The following is a 21,647-nucleotide window of genomic DNA, read 5'->3' on the forward strand; positions in this document are numbered from 1 at the left end:
ATGGTATTGATTAAATAGAATAAAATGTAGAAAGCATTAAGTTTATTACGGCAAGTACGTGTAACGAAAAATAATACAAATTAAATGCCAATGTTGCCTTATTACAATTTACACGATCAGTCTAATTTCTCCACATCGTCGTTTTAAATTTTATCGTACAAAAATTTTTATCGTGTTTACAGAAAAATTGCTTTCGAAAATTACCTTACTTTACAGGATACAAAAATTTATTATTACTTATGATTTTTGTGTAAGTACAATTTTTTAGGTATCATTTTTCAGGGAGTACCTTTAGCTTATCATTTTCATGTACAAAAAAGTCGACGTTAAAATCTAAATCAGGCAGTGCAGGGGTAAGTAAATCTACAGCGACACGTATAATATTTAGTATTATCTTCGACGATTCGAATTTAAGAGAATATTACCTTTTAATGATTCTTTAGATTTTTTTTGAATTAATAATTAACTAATATTTCAGATTGGAATATTCTTTCAATTGTTCATCGAAGAGTTACATTTACATTAAAAATACGTTTGTCTGGTCATATTTAAATCTTCATTCTAACTCTTGCTTAGCTCTGGAACACGAGAGACAACACAGCTGTTGGTAAAATTGGTAAGTGCAGAGACGAGCTTGCAGGACTAAATTGCAGTTTGATATGGTGTCCTTGCAAAGTGGATTTTCCTCGAGTCCTGAAAATTAAAATATTTTTAAATTTCCATATTATTTGTAAAAGTGATAGTTTGTTATACCATTTGAGATTTCTGGATCGTTTTGAACTTGCAGAACCCTGTGATGATTCTCAGCCCCGTGCATATCGTCTCTGCAAGGATAATCATTGCAAGTCCTTCGGGAAATAGGACGATCATTTTCCGTGCAATGGAGTTCGTAGTGGTCTGGTGTTTGACCGTCTTTGTTCAAACATTTGACTTCTCTCTTCTGAATACCCTTTCCACACGATCGAGAGCACTAAAGTTATTTAAGGATATTATCTTTTCTAATTAGGATATTGAAAGATTAATCCGCGTTAGTTAAAGTATTAAATAATAACTCAGTAATTTGTAAGCTTCGATTTAATATTACATATACAGAAATTTATTCAATTACTTCTGTCCAGTCTGATATGAACCACATGGATGTGCATGGTGGACCATTGCAAGCTCTTCTCGTTTCCGGTTTGTTCGCAGGACAATTCATATCGAGGACAACTCGAAGAGATCCACGAAGGGTTGTTACACAGACTGCTTCTCTCACTTGTTCTCCTCCATCACATTCTGAAGAACACTAAAAAAAAGAAAATGAAAAATTAGTTTTATGTATTATTTAGAAAATATGTCGAACTTACCTCAGACCAAGGTCCTGAAAACCATTGTCCACTGCATGTCCTGTTACTGGAACATGTCCTTGCAGTCTCAGGTCGAGTTGATTCCTCGCAAAATTCATCTTCTGGTCCCTTTTCACAGAAAACCTTCCTCGTTTGCACTCCAATCCCACATTCTGCTGAACACTAGAAAAATTTTCAAGAGATCACCCCTTTTCCTAAGTTTCAGAAGTTCCTGATTAAACTTTATGGAATTAATTAAATTAATAAATATTGTTTTTACCCCTTCGGACCATTCGGTGTACAACCACTGTGGACTTTGAAGTCTCGTTGAAATAATATTCGTTTGAGGTGGTTTAGTGGTACAGGGTCCCAGATCGCAAGCTTCTTGAGTAATAGGCTTTTCTTCAAGATCACAAGGAGGTCCTTGTGTGATGCAATTTGCAGTTCTTGTTTTCTTACCTGGTCCACAAGTTGTTGAGCACTATAATACAAAAAGTTCGAATATATCTCCTCACACGTGGATTAAATTTGAATACCATTTGAATGAAGAACATTAGACCCACCGAAGACCATGTGCCCACGCTCCACTGTGAAGGCGATAATGTGGTCGTCGTTGTTTTCGTCTCATATTCACACGCTGGCATTTCACAAACCTCGTTCGTAGAAAGAATTTTTGGTTCCATACAGGCGCCATCGGCTATTCTCATTATTAATGATGATTTTATTTCTTGCACGCATTCCAACTCTCTGATGCGATTTCCGGTACCACAAGTAACGGAACAGTCGCTCCAAGGACCAGGTCTCCATCTTAAGAATGTTAAAAATTTAAGATAGGGAGCTAATAAGAATTATACTAATCGTAAATAATGATTCTTCTTACTTGGGAGGGCAAGGCATAGTGTTACATCTCGTTTGAGTTTCTCGTGGCTTTTCTAAAGCATGACACCTCTTTTCTGGCACTTGACTTTGCGTGTGTTCCCTTATACACACGTATCTTATCATCTGAATACCTTATTATACAAGAGAATAAATCACTAGATACTGTATAAATTTGAGTATTTTAAAATATTGAATGTTACCTCCTCCACAAGTCCTGCTGCATTCAGTGAAACCACTTGCTTTCCATATAAATTTTCTTTTCTTGTAACGTCTTGGAAGATAGGTTTGAGTTGCATCGTTGATGTTAGTTCCAGTTTCTATTCTAAAACATAAAGGATTCAATTTAATAAAATACTTCGTGATAATGGAGCATTATAAAATTAATTCTTACTTTTTGTGTGGAACAGATGGTACGATAGGTTCACTAGCTTTGGCAGAAACTGGAAATAAAATGTTTTTTTTTTTTGTATAATAATTAATTGAAATTAAAAGGTTTTGTTTCCATTAGTACAATTTTATTAACAGGCACCTGTTTTAGGTCCAAGATGAGGATTCGGAGGGACACTCACACTTCCAGGGATGATATATCGGTACACGATACCAGGATTTGGTTCTTGATACAAAACCTATTTTGAAAACATTATATATTTTTTCCTCTTAATTGCAACTCATTTGTCTAATTTTTTTATCTAACTTGGTATATTTTTTTTCAAGTGGCGATTCATTTACCATAACATCGATGGGTTCGTGCAATGGACCAATAGCAGAGAAGCTTTCCAAATTTTGAGGACTTTGACGAAGATAGGTGAAAGTTGTCCCAGCTGCTGGATACTTGCCGGATAAGTTAATACTATAATTTCCATTCAACAAGTAGGTACCATTTTGCAATTTTATTGCTGAAAAAGAAATACATAATTTAATATTTAATCTATTTTACATCTCTAATTATAATTTAATTGCTATTTCCAATCAGTGATACAGTTTCGCTCAAAGATTGATTTTATGACTTGTAAGAAAATTAAATTTTCCATATCTTTCCTTTGAAATAGAAATGATACGTTTAGAAGATCAAACTACTGATAACCAATGAGATAAAATGACTCAGCTGATCGTATTGCTAATTGTTTCGCGCGTTCGTCATGAGTCGAGAAGTAAATCGCATAATCATTCGCGTAATGAAACGAAGAGTCAATCACTGCGTTTACATAGGAGAAACACTTATTCCCGATACAGTACGCGAGATATGATGCATTAGATATATAGACGAGTCATTTAGTGATCGACATGCACAGAGACTCCATGCTGAGCTCCTTTCAACTCTCTTTAAGCTTGATTTAACTTCAAAAGTAGTGCTATCTATTTTCCTTTATTCCATTGCGGTAAGTAGCACTTTGTGCAAACAGAATTACGATTGTGAATACATGAAAGCAATTAATTTTTCTTAACACCCTCGAACGTTGAATATATTTCGTGGATCGTGAAACGTGTTAAATAGCATAAAATTTTGCAGATATTCATTTAATAACCTGTTAGGTAATTCCACTAGTTTTTTTAAGAAAACTTTTAAGTAGTTTCATTAATATAAATAAAATCCAGGACTTTCTTGATCTTTACAACTAATTGGGTATTTACAACTCTAATAACTTTTATGGTAGCTCAATAAAACGTTTCAGTTAGCTGCGAATCGAATATGTAAATTGTGAAATCAACGTCGAGAATTCATTTTAAATCTGCAATTGATCACGTCGTTATATCTTCAGGTCATTTCGCGTTACTTTGCACCTATCCGTTCCTTTGAACACCAAAGAATGGCCGGCCAGTGGAAATAAAAAAAAAATCATTATTATGCGATATTTAATCTTCTTAGAGATCTAACTGCACGTCAGTTGATTCGATCCATTGTGGAAATCTTAAGAACGATCGTTCAGCCGGGAGTTAAATGCTCAAAGGGTTGCTGTCAATTTTACGATTTATATAATTCCCTTTGGATACAATATCAAAGACTGAATTGACGATAAAAATGAAAAATGGTGATCTCTGGAACGATATGTTACCACTGATTGTCGGAAATATCATAAAGTCTCTGGAATCAGATCAACGGCAAGACAATGTACTTCTAATAAATGGTTGCTTCATTTAATTTGCAAGACTCATCACGTCCCACTTAAAACTTAACTAGAGATTAGATTACGAGATGGCAGATAGTAGTGGATGAATTCCAACGATAGCAGATCTTGAGTTGATAATAAATAGGGATCGTGGACGGGTGCAGCTGATTGCGAGCAATCGCGAACAATTTGCTTACTGGCACAGTTCGTTAGAATCATTTTGTCGCTGCGAAAACGGGATTCCGCGTATCAGTTTGATTCAATATTTCAAGCAACCCTCGTTACGCGCTCATTTGTTCTCTGCTTTATTATGTAGTGATGTATAAAGCTTGACACTCTAATGAAACTTAAGCTTTCGAAGCCGAGACTCGAGGCTTATTTCACTAACGCTATTATTATTCTATTACAGTTTCACGATCATCTCTCATTCCATTCGATGTTCGTTGAACTTGCACCAACGGAATGGTATTTTGGTCTCGCGATGCCGAATATAAATTGCGACTGTCCTACCCAAATAATTCTCCGTGTGACGTAATTGTGTCACGTTCAGAGCCAGAGCACCTCTTGGAACTGTCGCAACCAGATTGTAACCCCGTTCCAAGGTTGGTTCCGTGAAAATGCCATCGATAAGGTGTCCACCGCAGCTACTCGAAAAGCACTGCAAATAAAAACGAGGTATAATTAATTTAATACTGATTTATTGCACTTTTTCTTCTGTTGCCAGAGGGAACCAAATGAGCTGCAATTTATTTTGACACTCTAACTGTTTGATTCATGATGAATTCATGCTGTAATGATCGAGTAATTAATAATCTCATCGCTCCATAGGGTATTAGATACCTTAAGTATCACATACAGCAATCAATTGAATTGAAAGTAATTATATTAACACGTTCAGTAGTACAGGGGTCATCTATGATTAATGCAAAATTAGTAGTCTGTAAAATTAAATGAATCACAGATTAGATAGAATATGCATACTTCAAAGTGTCTTAGCTTAAATGATTTATTAGTTAAATAATTGTATCTGATACTTAAGGAAGACATATTTTAATTACTTTTGAAATAGATGGTACCAATAAGTGTAACATCGAATGAATAGTACAGAGTGATATATTGAAGCAAAGTTAATCGATAAAATAGAGTAATAAAACACGACATTGTAAAGGAAATAGAAATGACACGGAAGCAATGATGCGTTTACGCGTCCTCAATGAGGAAGTAATCAGAACGAGCTAACAGAAATAATGGAAAGCGTTACGCTCGTTTTGTCAGGCACATTGCTTGCATGGTATTGCATTTGTATCCACGATAAATATCTTCGATTTTTATCGTCGATCTGGGCACGGACCATGATTCCGAGTGTATCATGTTTTTACGCGAGGAAAATGTAAAGTATCGTGCAGTTTTATTGCCTATAAATTTCATGAACACTCTTTTTTGAAACTTAATGTTTCTTTCTTAACATAAAACAATTTTTATCCGCTGCTGACATATTAATCTGAGCAATGAACCGAGGGATTATTCAACTATGCACAATCGAGGAATAAAAATCCAGAGAAAATGTCAATCCTTGCACAATGGAGAATGTTCAAAGCTTCTTTGTCCTATCCTTCACTTTCTACGACAGAAATACACAGAGAACCTCCTTTTAAAGGTATTCAAACTCTGAGAAGCATTAAATAGCAGCAATCGAACAATGTTAACCAAAGAGGCAAACGAAGACCATTTTCTTCTGTTTACTCATACGACTTCAGGAACGCAGTCCCGCGAATCACAACCAAAATTCCATTCGCCTTATGATTCTTCTGACTATTTATAGAGAATAATTAGTCAAAACATAGACGGTGTTTGTACACGTGGCTACTTAGCGACGTTTGTGCAAACAGGCTATGGCACGATTGAACCGAGTGGATTTCGAATGGGACGCGAATTAGTAAGCTACAACACGCGTGGATGAGACACGTGTTTGGACGCGTAAAACCACCGTGAAATTATGGCTGTCACAGCATAAATTTAGTCCCGTCGAGCCTCTACGAGCTCAGCTGCACTTCGTCGTCCCATCTCTGAATCGAGACAGCTCGAGTGCACCGGAAATCGAGGACCACTTCGTGGGAGATCCGGACACGTCACACGATCGAGAGCCACTCTGCTACCACGTTCATTACTGAAAGCTTTTTTATTTTACAGCATAAAATAATTACCGAATGCCTTTGACTTCATCGTTAAGGTAAATTTTTCTTGAAGGAATCATACCATTTATTTATTTATAAATTCAGTCGCAATGGGTATTATTATTTGTGATTTCAATCGAGGATGAATGAAAAGAATTGCAATGATTTCTTGGAAACAGGCTGATCGTTCCTGTCAACGTTTAATATGCAAATGAGAATGCAGTTTTTGATCTGACAGTAGATGGGAAAGGGTTAATAAACGAAATAACATTGCGAAAGTAATCTCGAAGGATATTGTAACTTAACGCGAGGTCGACGTTACTTATTGTTGCGGTTGATGAAGTTGGGAGAAGATTACGAAGATAAGAAATTGTATGTTAAATTGCTTATAGTCCCTCATACGTGGGTTAGTGTTACATGGGCGTGGAATCGGTATATGGGACGCGAAAGACGGGTATAAATTACAGTGAAGACCACATGGCTGCGTACTAGCAAGTGCTTCGATGCTGATTCAGGTCATATCTGGAACCTCATATCTATTACTACCGTTTGATTGGACGATTAATAGGCTACTGATTTCTTGAAAATTCTATTCTAGTTCCATGGATGATTTTGTGTCGATGCAGTGCCAAAAGTATTGTTTGCCAATTTCATGAATAATTGTACATTTTTTAAATATTGAAATACGGTTCAAACTCCATTACTAATGCTCGATATGTATCAGAATTGAAATTTTACCTGACCCCTTTCGAACGTTATACAATCTTAAACTCAACAATTTCTTCAGCTGACGTCGGTTTGTTTCCACTGAATTGCGTAACGGATAATTGTAAACTTTGTTCGAACGATCGAGCCTAGTTTTGTCGGGTTGAACTCGGATACCGTCTAAATTTAGCAACACATTACTCTGCAGTAATTTCAAACAGAAGGTGTTCGATCTATTCTCATAAATAGCTTTCGCTACAATAGAGAACAGCTTAATCATCTAATCGTATCCTTCAATTTCTGATTTAGATAACGCACATGCTTGTTCAATTTCTGTCAGCACAATTTTCATAATTATCATTAATCCGCCATCACTCGAAGGGACGAAAGGATCTTTGATTGATTTTCCGACAATGTCCACCTTTGTCCTTGATAATCGTTAGAGCCGAACGGGACGTTGTTCCGTCGCGGTGAAGCTTCTTTTTTTCAGTAAAAGCTAATCAGTAACGTGCATATAAAGCCGCGCCCAAAGCGACACTCCTCACTCTGATTGGATTAACCCGGGATGAATGTCAAGTTACGTTGTATGCACGGGATCGGTTGGATGTTAATTGTATGAATATCGCATGAGCGAATTTATAAATCGACCACGAGGTGAACAATGCGAGCCGCGCCACACGGTTCTCGATTACCGTTCGATAATGTCAAACGACGTGAAACAGGTCCCCGATTACTTGATATTAACGACGAGATCGAGTGTTATACACCGGGATACCGGACGTTAATGTTATCTCGCATCGATCGTTATCTAGGATTTATATTTATGACATAGAACGTGATTTATGAGCATCTCCGTCGGGATTATGATCAAGAAAAAAAAAATTTATGGAATCCCTTAATTACGCAACGAACCGATGCTGAACGGTCCGAACAATAATTCATTTAAAGGGCTCGATCTAACTCGGTTACAGTATACTTTTTATTTATTCAAACGCATCCCCTTATAGTAACCTCATTTTCTGATTTAATATTCTCGGCAACTTACAATATATTTTATCATTGCTTGTTCGTACGTTGTCGAGTCCCCACGAGGTTCATTTTTTACGGGGCCCGTGTAATGTGGATTAAGTTGACACGCGACAAGATCGGGCGAGAGCTCCTCCCCGAGGCGCGACATCAAAAAGCTTCGCTGCATCATCCAGATCATCCGGAAGAGCCGGGAATCAAACCGTGTACACGTGGTTTTCCGTAAGGAACGCAAGAACACAACTTGTTTTATCGCAGTGTAAACACCTGGCCTGACTTCGCACGAGCCCGCTTGTAAATGTTGCCGAGAGAATTACGACTCGGTTATTACAAGTTAACGCGCGCGACGTAACTTAATGTATTTTAACGCCTTTACAGATTTATGCTGCACGCTTAAAATGTACATATGTATATACATTTGGGAAAAAACCGCGAAACGCGTGAACATTCGTGTCGGCTATACGGGTTTCGTTTTCTATATTTTAAAGACACAGGATTTGTATAGTTTTCATATGTTACAGAGGTATAAATATTCGTAGTTAAATTAGAAAAATGAGGCAAAGGTTGCGTGAAACTTTAAGCAGCTAATTAATAATCGGCTTTGGAAGGACCTAATGATTCATGGTGGTTCGACGAGGAACGATGCAAATTCGGCATTATGCTCTGGATTCTTGACAAAGGGGATTAAACGGGTCTAGTGACCACGAAAATAACGCAGCAGAATTAACGTCAGGCTGAATTTTCATGTTATGTATTATCGAGAGGATCTGGGTTAAAGTGAAGCACGAAGAATAAAACGTTTAGTGCAATTGCAGTTATTTATGCACCGATGCATAAAAGTGCATATACCTTTAGATAGACTAAAAGACTATTTTTACTGATTACTGAGGAAGTAAAAATCTATAAAAAATAATGACCAAGATTATTGAAAATTGAACCCACATATTTTATTTCAGTAGCTGATTACATTATCCATTATGTCAGCAATACTTTGCTCTTCAATATTCCTTTTCACAAATATGGTGGTCTCGACCCTATACCCATACATTCGAAAAATCTTCCTGATAATTCAGTCTGACTTAGCATTTGCGTTGATCACTCGTAGAATCGTTTCACGGTTTCACGGAATTCCATCCTTCTTTTGACGCCTCTCAACCAGTTCCTCGGGGCCGGATATAATTGACTTTGCTCGATAAGACCGGATTCCGTGGCGAATTCGAAATGCTTTTTCACGGTGGTCCGACGGGACGAAGCTTGTCGAGAGCCGCGTCTAACGCCTTGCTCGAAGATCTGTCCGCTTCGCCTCGAGCAACGAGACCTCGAGGCGTTCTGCAACCTGCTCGGCCGATCCGTTGGCGCCGCGCCGGTTACGCGTACGCGTCGTAATGCGCGAGATGAGAAAGGGATGAGACGCGAAAGCAGAACCGATAGCCCGCGAATAAGCACGGTCACGTGCATCGTCATCCTCAACTCGAAGCTCCATGGGAGAATTTAAATTTAGGATAGGTAAAAAGGAAACTGCCTCGTTGCTGTAATAGATCGAATAGCTTGCGTGAGTTGTAATAATCTACGTCGTTAAGGGGCAAATTAATATTGCGCGGATAGCGTTGATGATGGTACGAGTTAACGAACGACACTGCTGATGAGGCGACTGTAAATTGAGCGGAGACTTTTTTTCTTAGGAAACTTAACTGTAATTCCCTGGTGTAGTTGTACCTACATACATGCTTGAATAATGTCTTGTAATAGGGATATAATATACCAAAGTTTATGCATCAGTCATGGAAGAATTTTTCAAATTTTAGCCATCATTTTTTAAATCTTGCAATTTTTTAATATTTTGTGTCATAAAATGTAGTTTGGATAAAATGGTCTCGTACTTTTGACTAGCAGTGTAGGTGCACCATGTAGGCACTTTGGAAGAGGAAACATTAAAAGCTTCATAAAGAAGCGAACAACGAAATGGACATGGAGAGGTGCGAAGGAGACGAAGTGTATACTCGAAAGACGTCAATGAAGATTCGAACAGCATATGAAAGTCGAGTGACTGCAAGTTGCACGATCATGACCCTGCACTAAGCGAGTGTCATAACGTTGGAAAAGAAACGAGACACGAAACTGATGGTCCATGAATAAATATCTTTCCTACTGTCAGTCTAGCTGACATACGCGTAAAAGCAAATTGATTGCGACTCGGTAGAAATAAGATTTAATTTAGAAATTAGGCACGTTGCAAGTGTGACTGGAAATATTTCATTCAATTGCTGCTAACATCGTAACACTGTACCTATTATTTATAATAATAATTCTTGCTATTTTGTTGAAAATTAGTCACATATGCGTATCAAAGGATCGGGTATCATTTAATGATTGTAATTCACAATACATATGTCCACGTCATCGCAGCATTACAAAGATATATTTATAGATTACAACAAAGAAGATTTGTGCAATATTAACAGGAAACCTGAGAACGCCTGTAATTTATTACAATACCTTGACTTGACAATGGATACGAAGCTCGCGACACGAAAACGAGGAAACGTTGCAAGACAAGAAACTTCCTGGATGGATTACATTTATGTACCATGAAGAATATTCCGCGTTTTTAATTCGATCTATCAAACTATCATCTCGTAACACCTGCAACTCGCGCCTTAGCGAATTCCTTCAACTTGTTAATGTCGAATGTGACTGATTTTAAGATCTGTAGAGAATCGAAGTCAAAGGGGAGGAAGTCTAACAATTTGTCTATTTCTAACAAAGTTTCCTTTATGACTTTCAGGTTGCCTGAAAGGACACCTACGCGATAAAACGTCGGAAATAAATCTCCTTAATAACTCAGAGATTCAATTTGAAAGCATCCAACCGGAAGGTAGTTGAACGATCCTGAAACTGACCAGAGAAGGAAGACCGTCCATTGAACAAAGACAATGTCGGGCAGTATCGTGGGCGCTGGTACAATGAACATCGATTCGTTTGATTAATGAGCCATCCTTCTGCTTTCAGGAGACATTAGAATAAGATTTGGCCGATGAATTTGGATCAAGGATAAAGAGCCGTTTCGGTCGATTCCCTGCAACACTTAAAAGCGACTCGAATCTGTTCTAATATGCTATCTGGCTGGTCTAAGAATACGCGTTACTCGCAACATTTAACCGCAGGAATGTGTTCCAAGCAATATGGAACTTCCTAGATAGACCTTGGACGTCATAGACGGGTTTCTGCTCATCGGTGGAAAAAATAAAAATCAATGTTGCTCATTGACCACAATTATACGAAGTAAGTAATTTGCAAGCAACGACTGGTAAACGCTGACAAATAAAACAATGCGTTCTTTGCTTAACAATGGACAACGTGTTGGTCTCTCTATGATCGATCGTCTTCAATTCATTTTTAATGGTAATTAATGTGATTCGTATTGTTAGGTAACTGTAAGTGAGGGTCGTTTATAAAATGAAGGTATGAATTTAATTTATTGCATGATATCTACTGAAGAAAAGAAATGATCTGGAAAATATTATTTCAAATTAATATGTACTTAGAAAAATTGGATTAGAGAGCAAAAACGAAAAATTCATAAAACATTAGATAGATCTTTTTAATTCATGTAAATTTTTTAATTATTTGATATGTATCTCATTTTTCTAGAATATCTTTTTCTACCCTTGGACAAGTAATTCTCGATGCACGCATTCACTTGACCCGTTTCCATGCTTATCGAAAACTATATATCAGAGTAATAACTTCAACTTTGATTGACATAGTACAAGATTTCCATATCTTTTATGATAATTAACGAAGGAGTGGTGTACCTGGCAGTAATAAACGGCGTTAATAATTAGTTCATTGATTTTGGTTACCATACGTATGACAATCTTAACGTTCTTACTTTCAGTTCTACAAAGATCACCTTTTTTGTCTTGTTACAGAAATTCTTTTCCAATGTGTCTTTCCAATGTCAGACTATTTCTGATTCATACTACTTTGCCATTTAGGATTTATCTGCCTTTCACCCGAAACAAAGATTCCTCCAGGTAATATGCATTTTACGACCACCAATTTTATCAGTCATAGTTTTTAATGGACACGAGAAAAAAACTGGTCTGAACGGGTCGTTCGCAAATCAGTCGCGATTCTAAAATACAGGCGTTCGTTAAGGTGTGCTCGAATGGTATTTACCTTTTCGTGGCAAAGAGGCCTCGTTAGGCCGTGCGAATGATAATAATAACGCTGAATAAACTAACGACCAATATACCGGCGACGATTCATTAGCTGTTCGACGCTAAAGCATCGTTGGATTTACCGAACAGGCGCCTGGGTTTATTGAACGAGTTCTACGGCATTTGGAGATACCTGAGATCGCTTACAATTAATTCCCTGCTCATTTCGGGTCTTTAGGTATTTATCACAAGAATTTTTCGGGGCACCGACCTTCAGGAAAGAAATAGTAAATGATTTCAAAAGACAAGTTAAATTATTGGAACTATAGATTATTGATTCGAATTCGAATTAGTTGCATTGCCAATATTTATTTAACACTTATCGAAGGAGTGAATTAATATTTTACAGAAGTACTTTAAGCTCGTATCCTGTTGTTCAAAAGAAATAAAACTTCCAGGAAAATTAATTTTCGTTGCAAGATGTGTCTCAAGAATCCAATTTAAGCGTTGTGAAATCAAAGCTCGAAAGCGTCTCGAGAAGAACTCCTACTCGAGAACGATTCTCGACAGTGTCAGCAAGAAATACACCGACACGCTTTCGACGAATTTTAGTGACACGCACAGATAAAGAGATGTCTCCAAAAAGAGTCTCTCTTATCACGGTGACACGAACGGGACACGGTCGTGTGATACTTTTTATTGCCCCACGGTAGTAAGCCTCGAGACACTCGGTTTTCTTCGGTCGAGCAAGGAGAAAAAAGAATGGGATCGAAAAACAAAAAAGGAAGTGGAGAAAGGGGAAGAAATGTAAAAAAAAAGACAGAAGGCTCTTCGTATACATGCTTTTCAGCATGTGCTGAGAAACGGAGGCCTGAATGCGGACGGGTTTGAAGCACGAGGCGCCAGATATCCTGTAATTTGTCTTTCAACGAATCACTTTGGGTGACCACGTGAGTCGACAAAATTTCATGGATCGTATGAATTATAATATTATATTGAAACCTCAGCCACTGTAACTCGCGACTTTTATCATTTTATTTCCTTTTAGAATTTTATTGCTGTTCAGATTGATTAAAAATGCAATTTCTGATTTCTTAATCCTTTAAGTACAGTATCGAGCAACGTAAGCTTCCCTAGGGAAAATAGTGTTACATTACACCGTCATTCTCCTCGTGATCACCTAAGAGGGAGGGCGGGATCCTAGGGAAGGGAGAGACCGACATATCGCCATTTTTTCTAAGCAAGGCCACCATGCTCGGTACTGTATAATGAGCACATGCTCTGAAATAAAGAAATACTATTCAGCGTGTATGACTTAACTGAGGAATGTAGCATCGAGCTTAAAAGTGCTGTGCTCATAAAGGATTAAAAGAAACTTATCAGTAGATAAAATAATCACCAAAACACTTTGGACCATTTATCAAGTGTGCAAATATGTTATTCGTACTTCGATAATTCGTTCTTTGATTTCGAAACACGAGCCCGTGTAACCTCCCAGAAAATCGATGACGTACGTGATCGTTTGAAAGAAACAGGTCCTTTGAATTCGGCTTCAAAGAGACCGGCCTACACTTACTACGCTTTTTTTCGAGTTCTTGCACGCACATTCGAACGACTGCACATTAGTTTGATCTACGAGTCGAATTAGAACTAACCCAGAAACATTCTCGACAGCACACTAAATCGTGAGTAAACGTTTCTTACCGTCAGAGATATCAATAGAGCGAACAGGATAGCTCGATCCATTTTGAAGAAGATTCGTGCTCAGCTTCACACTTGGACTGTCATCCTTTTTCCCATTAATGTTCGTCACGTTGAAGTCCTCTTTGCGGAAAATAGTTCGTCATTTTCCAAACACCATTCTTTGGTTCGATGTTAGTCCCTTCCACTGTCATTTGAATCGGTGTTCAACATTTCACTGACACTTTCTTGGAATTTGATTCTCTTACCATCGAGTCGTTTGTTCAGTTTAAAACATTAGTATTGCTATTCTTTAACTTTGATCTCTTTGATATTATAGAAAATTAGAGATTCGTTGTTAGAAGGGTTGCTGACGGCTACTATAAAAATAGAATTATAGTACTTATGAAAATGGGAAATTAAAACACTGGATTAGAGCTATTTCTACTATGGCACTAAGGGGTTCATTGGTGACCCCCAACATTTTCTTCGTTCCAACACGATTTTCCCGCCAATTTTTTCGCGCCACTCGTTCCGCGATATTATTTATCGTGTTACTCGGGTTACCTTGCGCGGGATTCGAGAGACTCCGCAGGAATTTCCCTGCTGATATCTAAATTGTGATCAACGCGATCGTGGCAGACACGGATAGAAGGATAGCAGAGATAAGAAAATTATTTACACGAACACTAACCGACGTCATGCGGTTTGATAAAAAGGTGGCGGGAACACGGGGCATAGTTTGTGTAATTACATCAGGCTACCCGATAAATCGGCGACCTTTCCCGATTTTTCGTCGCTCCTGTTTTCGTTCGCGGTCCACGGCGCACACTTTCCTCGTTGAACGACCGAAGCAGGTTTGTTTCTCTCCGGGATCGGTTTGAAGCAAAGTGCCGACAAGAATGATCGATACGTTTTAGCGAAAATTATAGTCCCCTTTCGGTGTACTAAATATATAGGGTGTTCTGAAAAATATAATGAAGGTTTATTAAAATCCATCCCTATCGAAAATGAAAGATCCTAAAGGATCGTCTTTGATTTGGCCGAGAAAAGAATTTAATATTTTAAAAAGAAACTTTTATTTTTTTTACCCTCATAGGTCTTGAAATGAGTATCAAATATAACAAGTTATAAAAAAATAATTCATGCCTCTTATTTCAAGTACCAATACTAATAAAAACTTGGGTTCATCGAAAATTCCCCGTAGTAGAGGATCAGTCAGATGCACATGACACGAGCTAAAAGACTCGAGCTTTTGTACATCGCGAACAAGGAATGACAAAACGTTTCTTGGGAAATCGACGAGTATTTTTAGGATCGTTTTAAGAAGGCGCGGTTATAGAACGAATGCATCTCAACGAAAAAATATATTCGACGTTTGGATAATATTTTAATGCCGGCGAAAGTGGGCGTCGGATCGCCTACTATTTTTAAGCCCTGTCCCGATTTCTGGACGACGCTGCAGCCTGTCCTATCAGCGAATCACCGTTTCCCGTTTCTTTCGAGCTGTCCACGATTCTTTTTCCAGCCTGCACGCTCAAACAAACACGTTTCGATTCAAACTTTTGAACACTCTGCACTCCTGCTCCTTGTCACTATATATCTTGTACACCGCACGATCTGTCACATTAATTACTAAAGCTTGTAGCTGTAAATTCGTTCGTTGCAATTAATTCAATTACTCGTTATTTATTTCTTGATTTTGTATAAAACTGAGAGGACAAAATTAAACTCCGAGGAATTCTTCTGTGATGGTTACAGTCAAGTATTCCATGAATAGTCGAGAAGTCGGTTCCGTTCGATAAAGGTTTTATTTTAAATCGAAGTTCGAGTAGCTCGATAGTTGAAACCAGGGATTGGATTTTTTATCCAATGCTTCACACATTTAATCTAATAATAAAATAAAAATATCGGTTCGGTGTCTAGCGCAAACGCCCCTAAGATCTCTGATACAATGATTCTAAGTAGTTCAGCTACGATCAAGATATTTTGAAGCGTGAGAAAAGGGCTTAGGATGGTACACGAAGGAAATTGAATATCGAAGAAGCTATCAAGCTTTCATACATGCAAGCACATAATGCTTTCATGCTCCAGTTGTTAGCGAACGTTTAAGGGGAATTGATACCAGTCGACCTGTCGTACATGATCGCTTCTACGTAGAATTATTAGCTGAAAGTAGTCGGACAGTGATTTCTCAGCATTCCTCAGCCTCTTTAAACTCTCCAAAGTTCGAATGGAAATCCTGGTCTCGATTTTCCTTGGCTGGCGCCACGTCGATGGTTCCACTAGATCGATCTCAATTACGAACGTCGCATTATCTCTGCTTGAATCTATTGTTTTATCCGTGTATTTTCTATCTAATGTCACGAGTTCGTTTCTGCTAGATGAATTTATAGGTTCTGTTTCCTATGAAACGCTATTTTAACGTCCATGTGAAATCCCATGGAACGCGATTGCAGCGAGAAACGTGGAATTTATGTAGCAATAGTCGCACAAGAAAATGAAATTATTCCAGGTGTAATTATGTACGATCGACAACTAGTTTGAAATTGCTTTATTTTCATTGGGGATTAAAGGAGAATCGAGTGAACTGATAATTGGGGTATTTGAAAATTACAAACAGTAGTTTAACTACTTAATTGAGCTCAACAGGTCTTAATCAATGTGTAGATATGAGAAATTCAACCTTCTTCTAATCCTGCATATTAGTTTCCTTGGTAGTAGAATGTAAATAAAATTAACTATAATCGAAGTATACTGTAATTATCTTCTTTTATTAGCAAGTTAAAAAAAGCTCAAATCGATTCAGATCCTTTTTCGAATAAATATTTATTAAGACGTTTCGTTTACTTGCATAAATCCTCCGACTAATTAAACTCGTCTTTACATTTACTTCTGAACCACTTTGTATAATAACCCGACGGAATATTCATCGACTCGGGAAACACGGTGTGTCGGATTTGCAACCAGTCGCCCGGTGATCCGTGCGTAATTAAATTATTAGCCGATTATTTATTAGTCTAAGTGCCAGTTCGAGTGCATATTAAACGCGGGTTAAGTCGGATTAAATATTGCGACGTTAAGTGCACGGCAAGTAATCAGGAATATGAATTATGCGACATGCATTCGGTAGCTATCGGTACGTTGTTCGAATACAGCATACATTAGAAGCGTGATATTTCAGAAATCGTATCCTGTGTCAATTAATCAGTGCCCGAGTAATGCAAAGATAAGGTGTCGTGTTAATCGAGAAATCCTTCAAAAGTTGCAAAAAAAAAATTAATTGACATTTTAAACCCGTTTCGTTCTTTCCTTACATTGTACTCGCGATATACGAATTGCAAATTTCGATTGATAATAATCAATTGCTACAAGTTTACCACATTGTTATCGATCTAGAAACACTTTTGTTCCTCGTAACAACTTCTATTTTTTCTCGACCGACATTTGCGAACCTGCTTTATATGAAAACGGAGCGGGAAGAATGAAATCATTCCGCGACATTTACTTACGCATGTACACCGTTTATTTTTGCAATTATCGACCCCGCTGCGATACCTAACTATTAATATGATCTTGGAAAGAGAGTGAAAAAATAATTTTCTGATGAACCGAATAAATAAAACGATGTTTAAACAGCTGCGGGATCTGTTCAGTGATACGGCCTCATAGCATTGAAAGTGATTAAAAGTATTAAGTCATTATTTAAATCAGAATAACTTTTTTAAAATGGGACCAAATGACCTTTTGGAAAAGCTATAAAAATTAATTGAAAATTTTGAAATATTTTGATTCTAGCTTCTTTTTCACACTATTTAGTCTTGGAGAAATTAAAGAAATTTTATTGTCCTGTCCAATTTCTTTAGAAGTACCGAAGAATTTCGAGTGTCTTTTTACTACCCTGACGTAACACTTTCAGGAAGGGTGGAACGAAAATTGCACGCAAAGAGGGGTGCAAAGTCAAGGCCGCGTGCATACACGAAAATAGAGATAGTAGCCATTCGAAGGGATCGTAAATTTAGATTCGTACGTTACAAAGTGTTTTAAGCTTGTGGCATGGAAAAAGAGTCTGTGGCAAGAAAGAAAGAACGAAAAAATTTATAGCTGTCGGGCAGAGCAAAGGGGTTCACGTCATACTTTGGCAGACGCAGAAATCTCAGCCACGTTCCACGTCTGGCACGATTTTCAGAAGCGTTCCTCTCCTTAATGGCCCTTACCAGATGACACGTTCCTCGACTATCTTAATCTTTCCGTTCAATTTGTCAACTTATTTTCTCCCTCGTGAAAGTAAAGAAATTGTACAACACTCGATTTGTCGTAGACATTTCGATCGTGACCGTCTAACGTTGGATCACAAGTCGGCTGAACTTTAAACAATCGTGTCAACTTGTCCCAACATAGAATCTGGTACAAGTAATTGATGTATCAAATCCACGACCTCAATCGAGAATCGATCAATTAGATCAATATAAAATAAACCTTGAAACAGAAACTAAATGACTACGAATTAAAAAATCTTCAAATTTCTGAATAATTCATTCAAGAAACTCATGCTACTTTGCATTGCAAAATAAAAAATAAATTTGTATAAATATCATCACTGGAGCACATAATATCACCTGCCATAAATTATGTTCCTGTCATTCGAATTGATTTATTTAAAAAAAAAAATTCGAATAATGGACTGAGAATTTCAAACTTGTCGATCACTAGATAATTACTGTCGTTTTAATTTGTGAGACACTTTTTAGTTTGTCAATATTTTTTCTGGACAATGTCACCAAAGTTTATGTCGTTTCCATTCGATGATTCACCATGAGCACTTGTCAGTTAATTAAATATCGAGAAAATGAGAAGCCGTAGCTACGATGGCGTGTTGCATGTTACAGAATACCGAGAGACGAGTTCCTCTGTCGTGCTTTACAGAGGTGTCGTGCCGAACTGACGGCTCCCGTCGGTGGAGGATCGACTTTATACAGTCGTGTGTCTCGCGCTGCACTATGAACGTGCCTTTACGCTCCTCCACCTTATTTTGTCACCTGGCGGTAGGACCACCCAATTGCAATTCAAATACCATGCAAATGATCAATTAACACCTTTGCCATGGGGGTCCATCAGTGACTGACACTTCAAATTTTGTATGATGGAAATAATTAATAAGAAAAGACAAACTTTGCAGATTTTTTGCAAGATTGCAATTTAATTATTAGGGTTGAAAATTAAATTTTTTCTTTACAGCATTTCATACATTTCCTCTATAAGTTTAATATTCATTTCTTTTGGAAATATTTTTCTAATTGCATTTTTTTTCAGAGGATTCTGTGAAAGGATTTGAAACGCAGAGGCAACAGCGAATTATTAAGAGGAATGGAATTTGAGAGCTTGAGTCATAGTGTTTTTTAAAAGCCTGCTCTGTAAAGTTGTTAAGACAATTGAGAATGAAGCCTTTTAGCCTGAACATTTTCACGATGTGTTTGTTACCCATATAAATTGGATTTATCTGGTTTTTTATTGCAATCTTTCACTAGGTATACATTTGCAAAAAACAAGGTAACTTTATAAATACATTCTTTAATACCCTTTTTTCATTTCATTATAGATGGTATTAGAATCAGATAAAATGATAATACCATGTAAAACTTCATTTATAAAAATTTATTTATTTTATCCAGAACAGCTTGTACATAGATTACAGTAATCTGAGTGACATGAAACTTACAGCTATGACAGCAAAGTTGACATATTAATCTGAAGTAATTCGTCATGCTAGGTAGCAAAATGTGAAGGTCCTCCTTTTTTCCTCTGGTTAATCGATTTTCAACGGTGGCAACGATTCGATGCAGTGGGGTAAAAGTAGCAGAGAATTAAGCGGTTCTTATAATGGTTGTTTATCGCGAAAGGAGCTTACATGGACGTATGGTCGGTCTAACAGGCTTGTTTATACGCTTGTCGTGATCACTTTTTTGTAAACTCGTGGATAGGTGGCAACCAGAGGGTTAACTAATTTTAGTCCCATAATCCAGAAGCTGCTAAAACGCGTGCATCACTGAAACCAAATACCAAAAAGTCCTGCCACCTCGTCAACGGGAATTCTGGTACTACTTCACTTTATCGGCTTACGTGCTCTGTCAAATGTAGGTATTCATTAAAGTAGAATTATTAATCTGATTTTTTTGTATTAATTATTAATTATTGCAACTCTAATTATTGCCTTCTATTTCCATAGCTTTTATTATTAATATAACAAAAAATTTATTGGTATAGAATTTAAAGAAGAACAACACATTTTCCTGTGCTATTTTTGTAAAATTAATAATTATACATTCCTTTGAAAATTGATACCGTAAATCTGGCTAAACAACGTCAAAAAATGACCGTCACCGCATCTAATACCGGATAAAATCGAGCGAAACGGAGAAGAGAGGATTCGAAGATGCAACGTGGTTAGTCCCCGCTAGTATGCAGAGGAAAAAGAGAACATACCGAGCAACCGGTCGTAAGAAAAGATCGCGACGATACGAAACGTGAATATAACGCGTAATCGTAGTTATAGAAGTATCCTGAACAACGTTAAATATTTACGTTAAATCATCGATCGCATCGATATCATCCCTCGAACTGGAAATTTTGCCTGTGGACGTACAGCCATTTCTTCTTGTCTATACCTCATGAATATTCATTTTTCTATCTTCTAGAAATATTCGAAGGTAAAATGCAAATGATGGAATTATTGCAGCGGTTTTATGAATTTTATGATATGCAACGAGGAATGTTTCTGGTCTTTGATGATAAGAAGAAAAATATTTTATTATGTTCATCCTGGGACAAGAATGTTATTGGATAGGTATCTTAAATGATCCAATATTCATCATTGAAGTTAATAAATTGACACAGAAGACAACAATGTTTGTTAAGAGAATGATACTTTTCATGGACATAGTGTCATGTACGTAATACGATATTAATCTGAAACGCGATATTAATATTTCACACTACTTAAACTCACGTACGCACATTAGGATCGCACCACCGCACATTGTGATACTTTCATCTAATGCGTGAAATAAGGTAGCTGCCTATCATCGATAGGATAATAATGATATATTTTCTCATTTATATGAAAAATTTTATTTATCACAGTTTGTTGAAAATATATTTTTGCAGGACAACGTAACAATGTTTACTCGACGTGTGGTCCAGACCTCCAGAGTTCTGTTTCTCTTGGGTTACTTAGTCAATATGTCGAAATATTTCATCACGAGTGTTTGTACGCAATTTCGAGTGGCCACAATGGATTTATAATCTACGTACAATGTTGCTGCTGAGTGATTTGTATTTTCGCAATGTGCCATTTTCAGTTCGCTGGAAATGGCACTCAAAGTTCCCAAGATAGAAACATAGTTTTACTAAAAAATTATAGTATACTCTTTAAATTTCATTGGACCAGGTAATGTGTCTCCGGGAAATGACCACCAATCACGAATAATAAATTCAGCGACGTCCTAATTGCTCCCCAATTTGAGAGGAAATTACGTGCTATGGATCAGCAAGCTTCTTTATTACATAGCTGGTCAGGTACGAAGCGAA

The 21,647-nt window shown here is 37.2% G+C and overlaps 1 protein-coding gene across 9 annotated transcripts; it reads right to left on the reverse strand.

Moving 5' to 3' along the window:
• Nucleotides 1-27: 27 nt before the first annotated feature.
• Nucleotides 28-19,014, reverse strand: LOC114874861 (thrombospondin type-1 domain-containing protein 4-like). 9 transcript variants are annotated; one of them, XM_029184542.2, is made up of 15 exons: nt 18,680-19,014; nt 14,825-15,025; nt 14,085-14,440; nt 4,823-4,970; nt 2,934-3,100; nt 2,734-2,830; nt 2,596-2,644; nt 2,405-2,526; nt 2,206-2,335; nt 1,889-2,132; nt 1,606-1,806; nt 1,347-1,508; nt 1,109-1,285; nt 754-970; nt 28-693 (listed from the first exon to the last, which is right to left on the reverse strand). In XM_029184542.2, the coding sequence occupies exons 3-15, from the start codon at nt 14,124-14,126 to the stop codon at nt 557-559; spliced, it is 1,893 nt and encodes a 630-aa protein (XP_029040375.2). In that variant the 5' UTR covers nt 14,127-14,440; nt 14,825-15,025; nt 18,680-19,014; the 3' UTR covers nt 28-556. The 9 variants fall into 9 exon arrangements, with proteins under 9 accessions (XP_029040375.2, XP_029040374.2, XP_029040376.2 ...); XM_029184541.2 differs by having other exon boundaries at nt 14,815-15,025; XM_029184543.2 differs by lacking the exon at nt 18,680-19,014 and adding an exon at nt 18,278-18,668 and having other exon boundaries at nt 14,815-15,025.
• Nucleotides 19,015-21,647: the final 2,633 nt, after the last annotated feature.

Source organism: Osmia bicornis, chromosome 13, assembly GCF_907164935.1.
Source record: "Osmia bicornis bicornis chromosome 13, iOsmBic2.1, whole genome shotgun sequence".
NCBI lineage: Eukaryota > Metazoa > Arthropoda > Insecta > Hymenoptera > Megachilidae > Osmia > Osmia bicornis.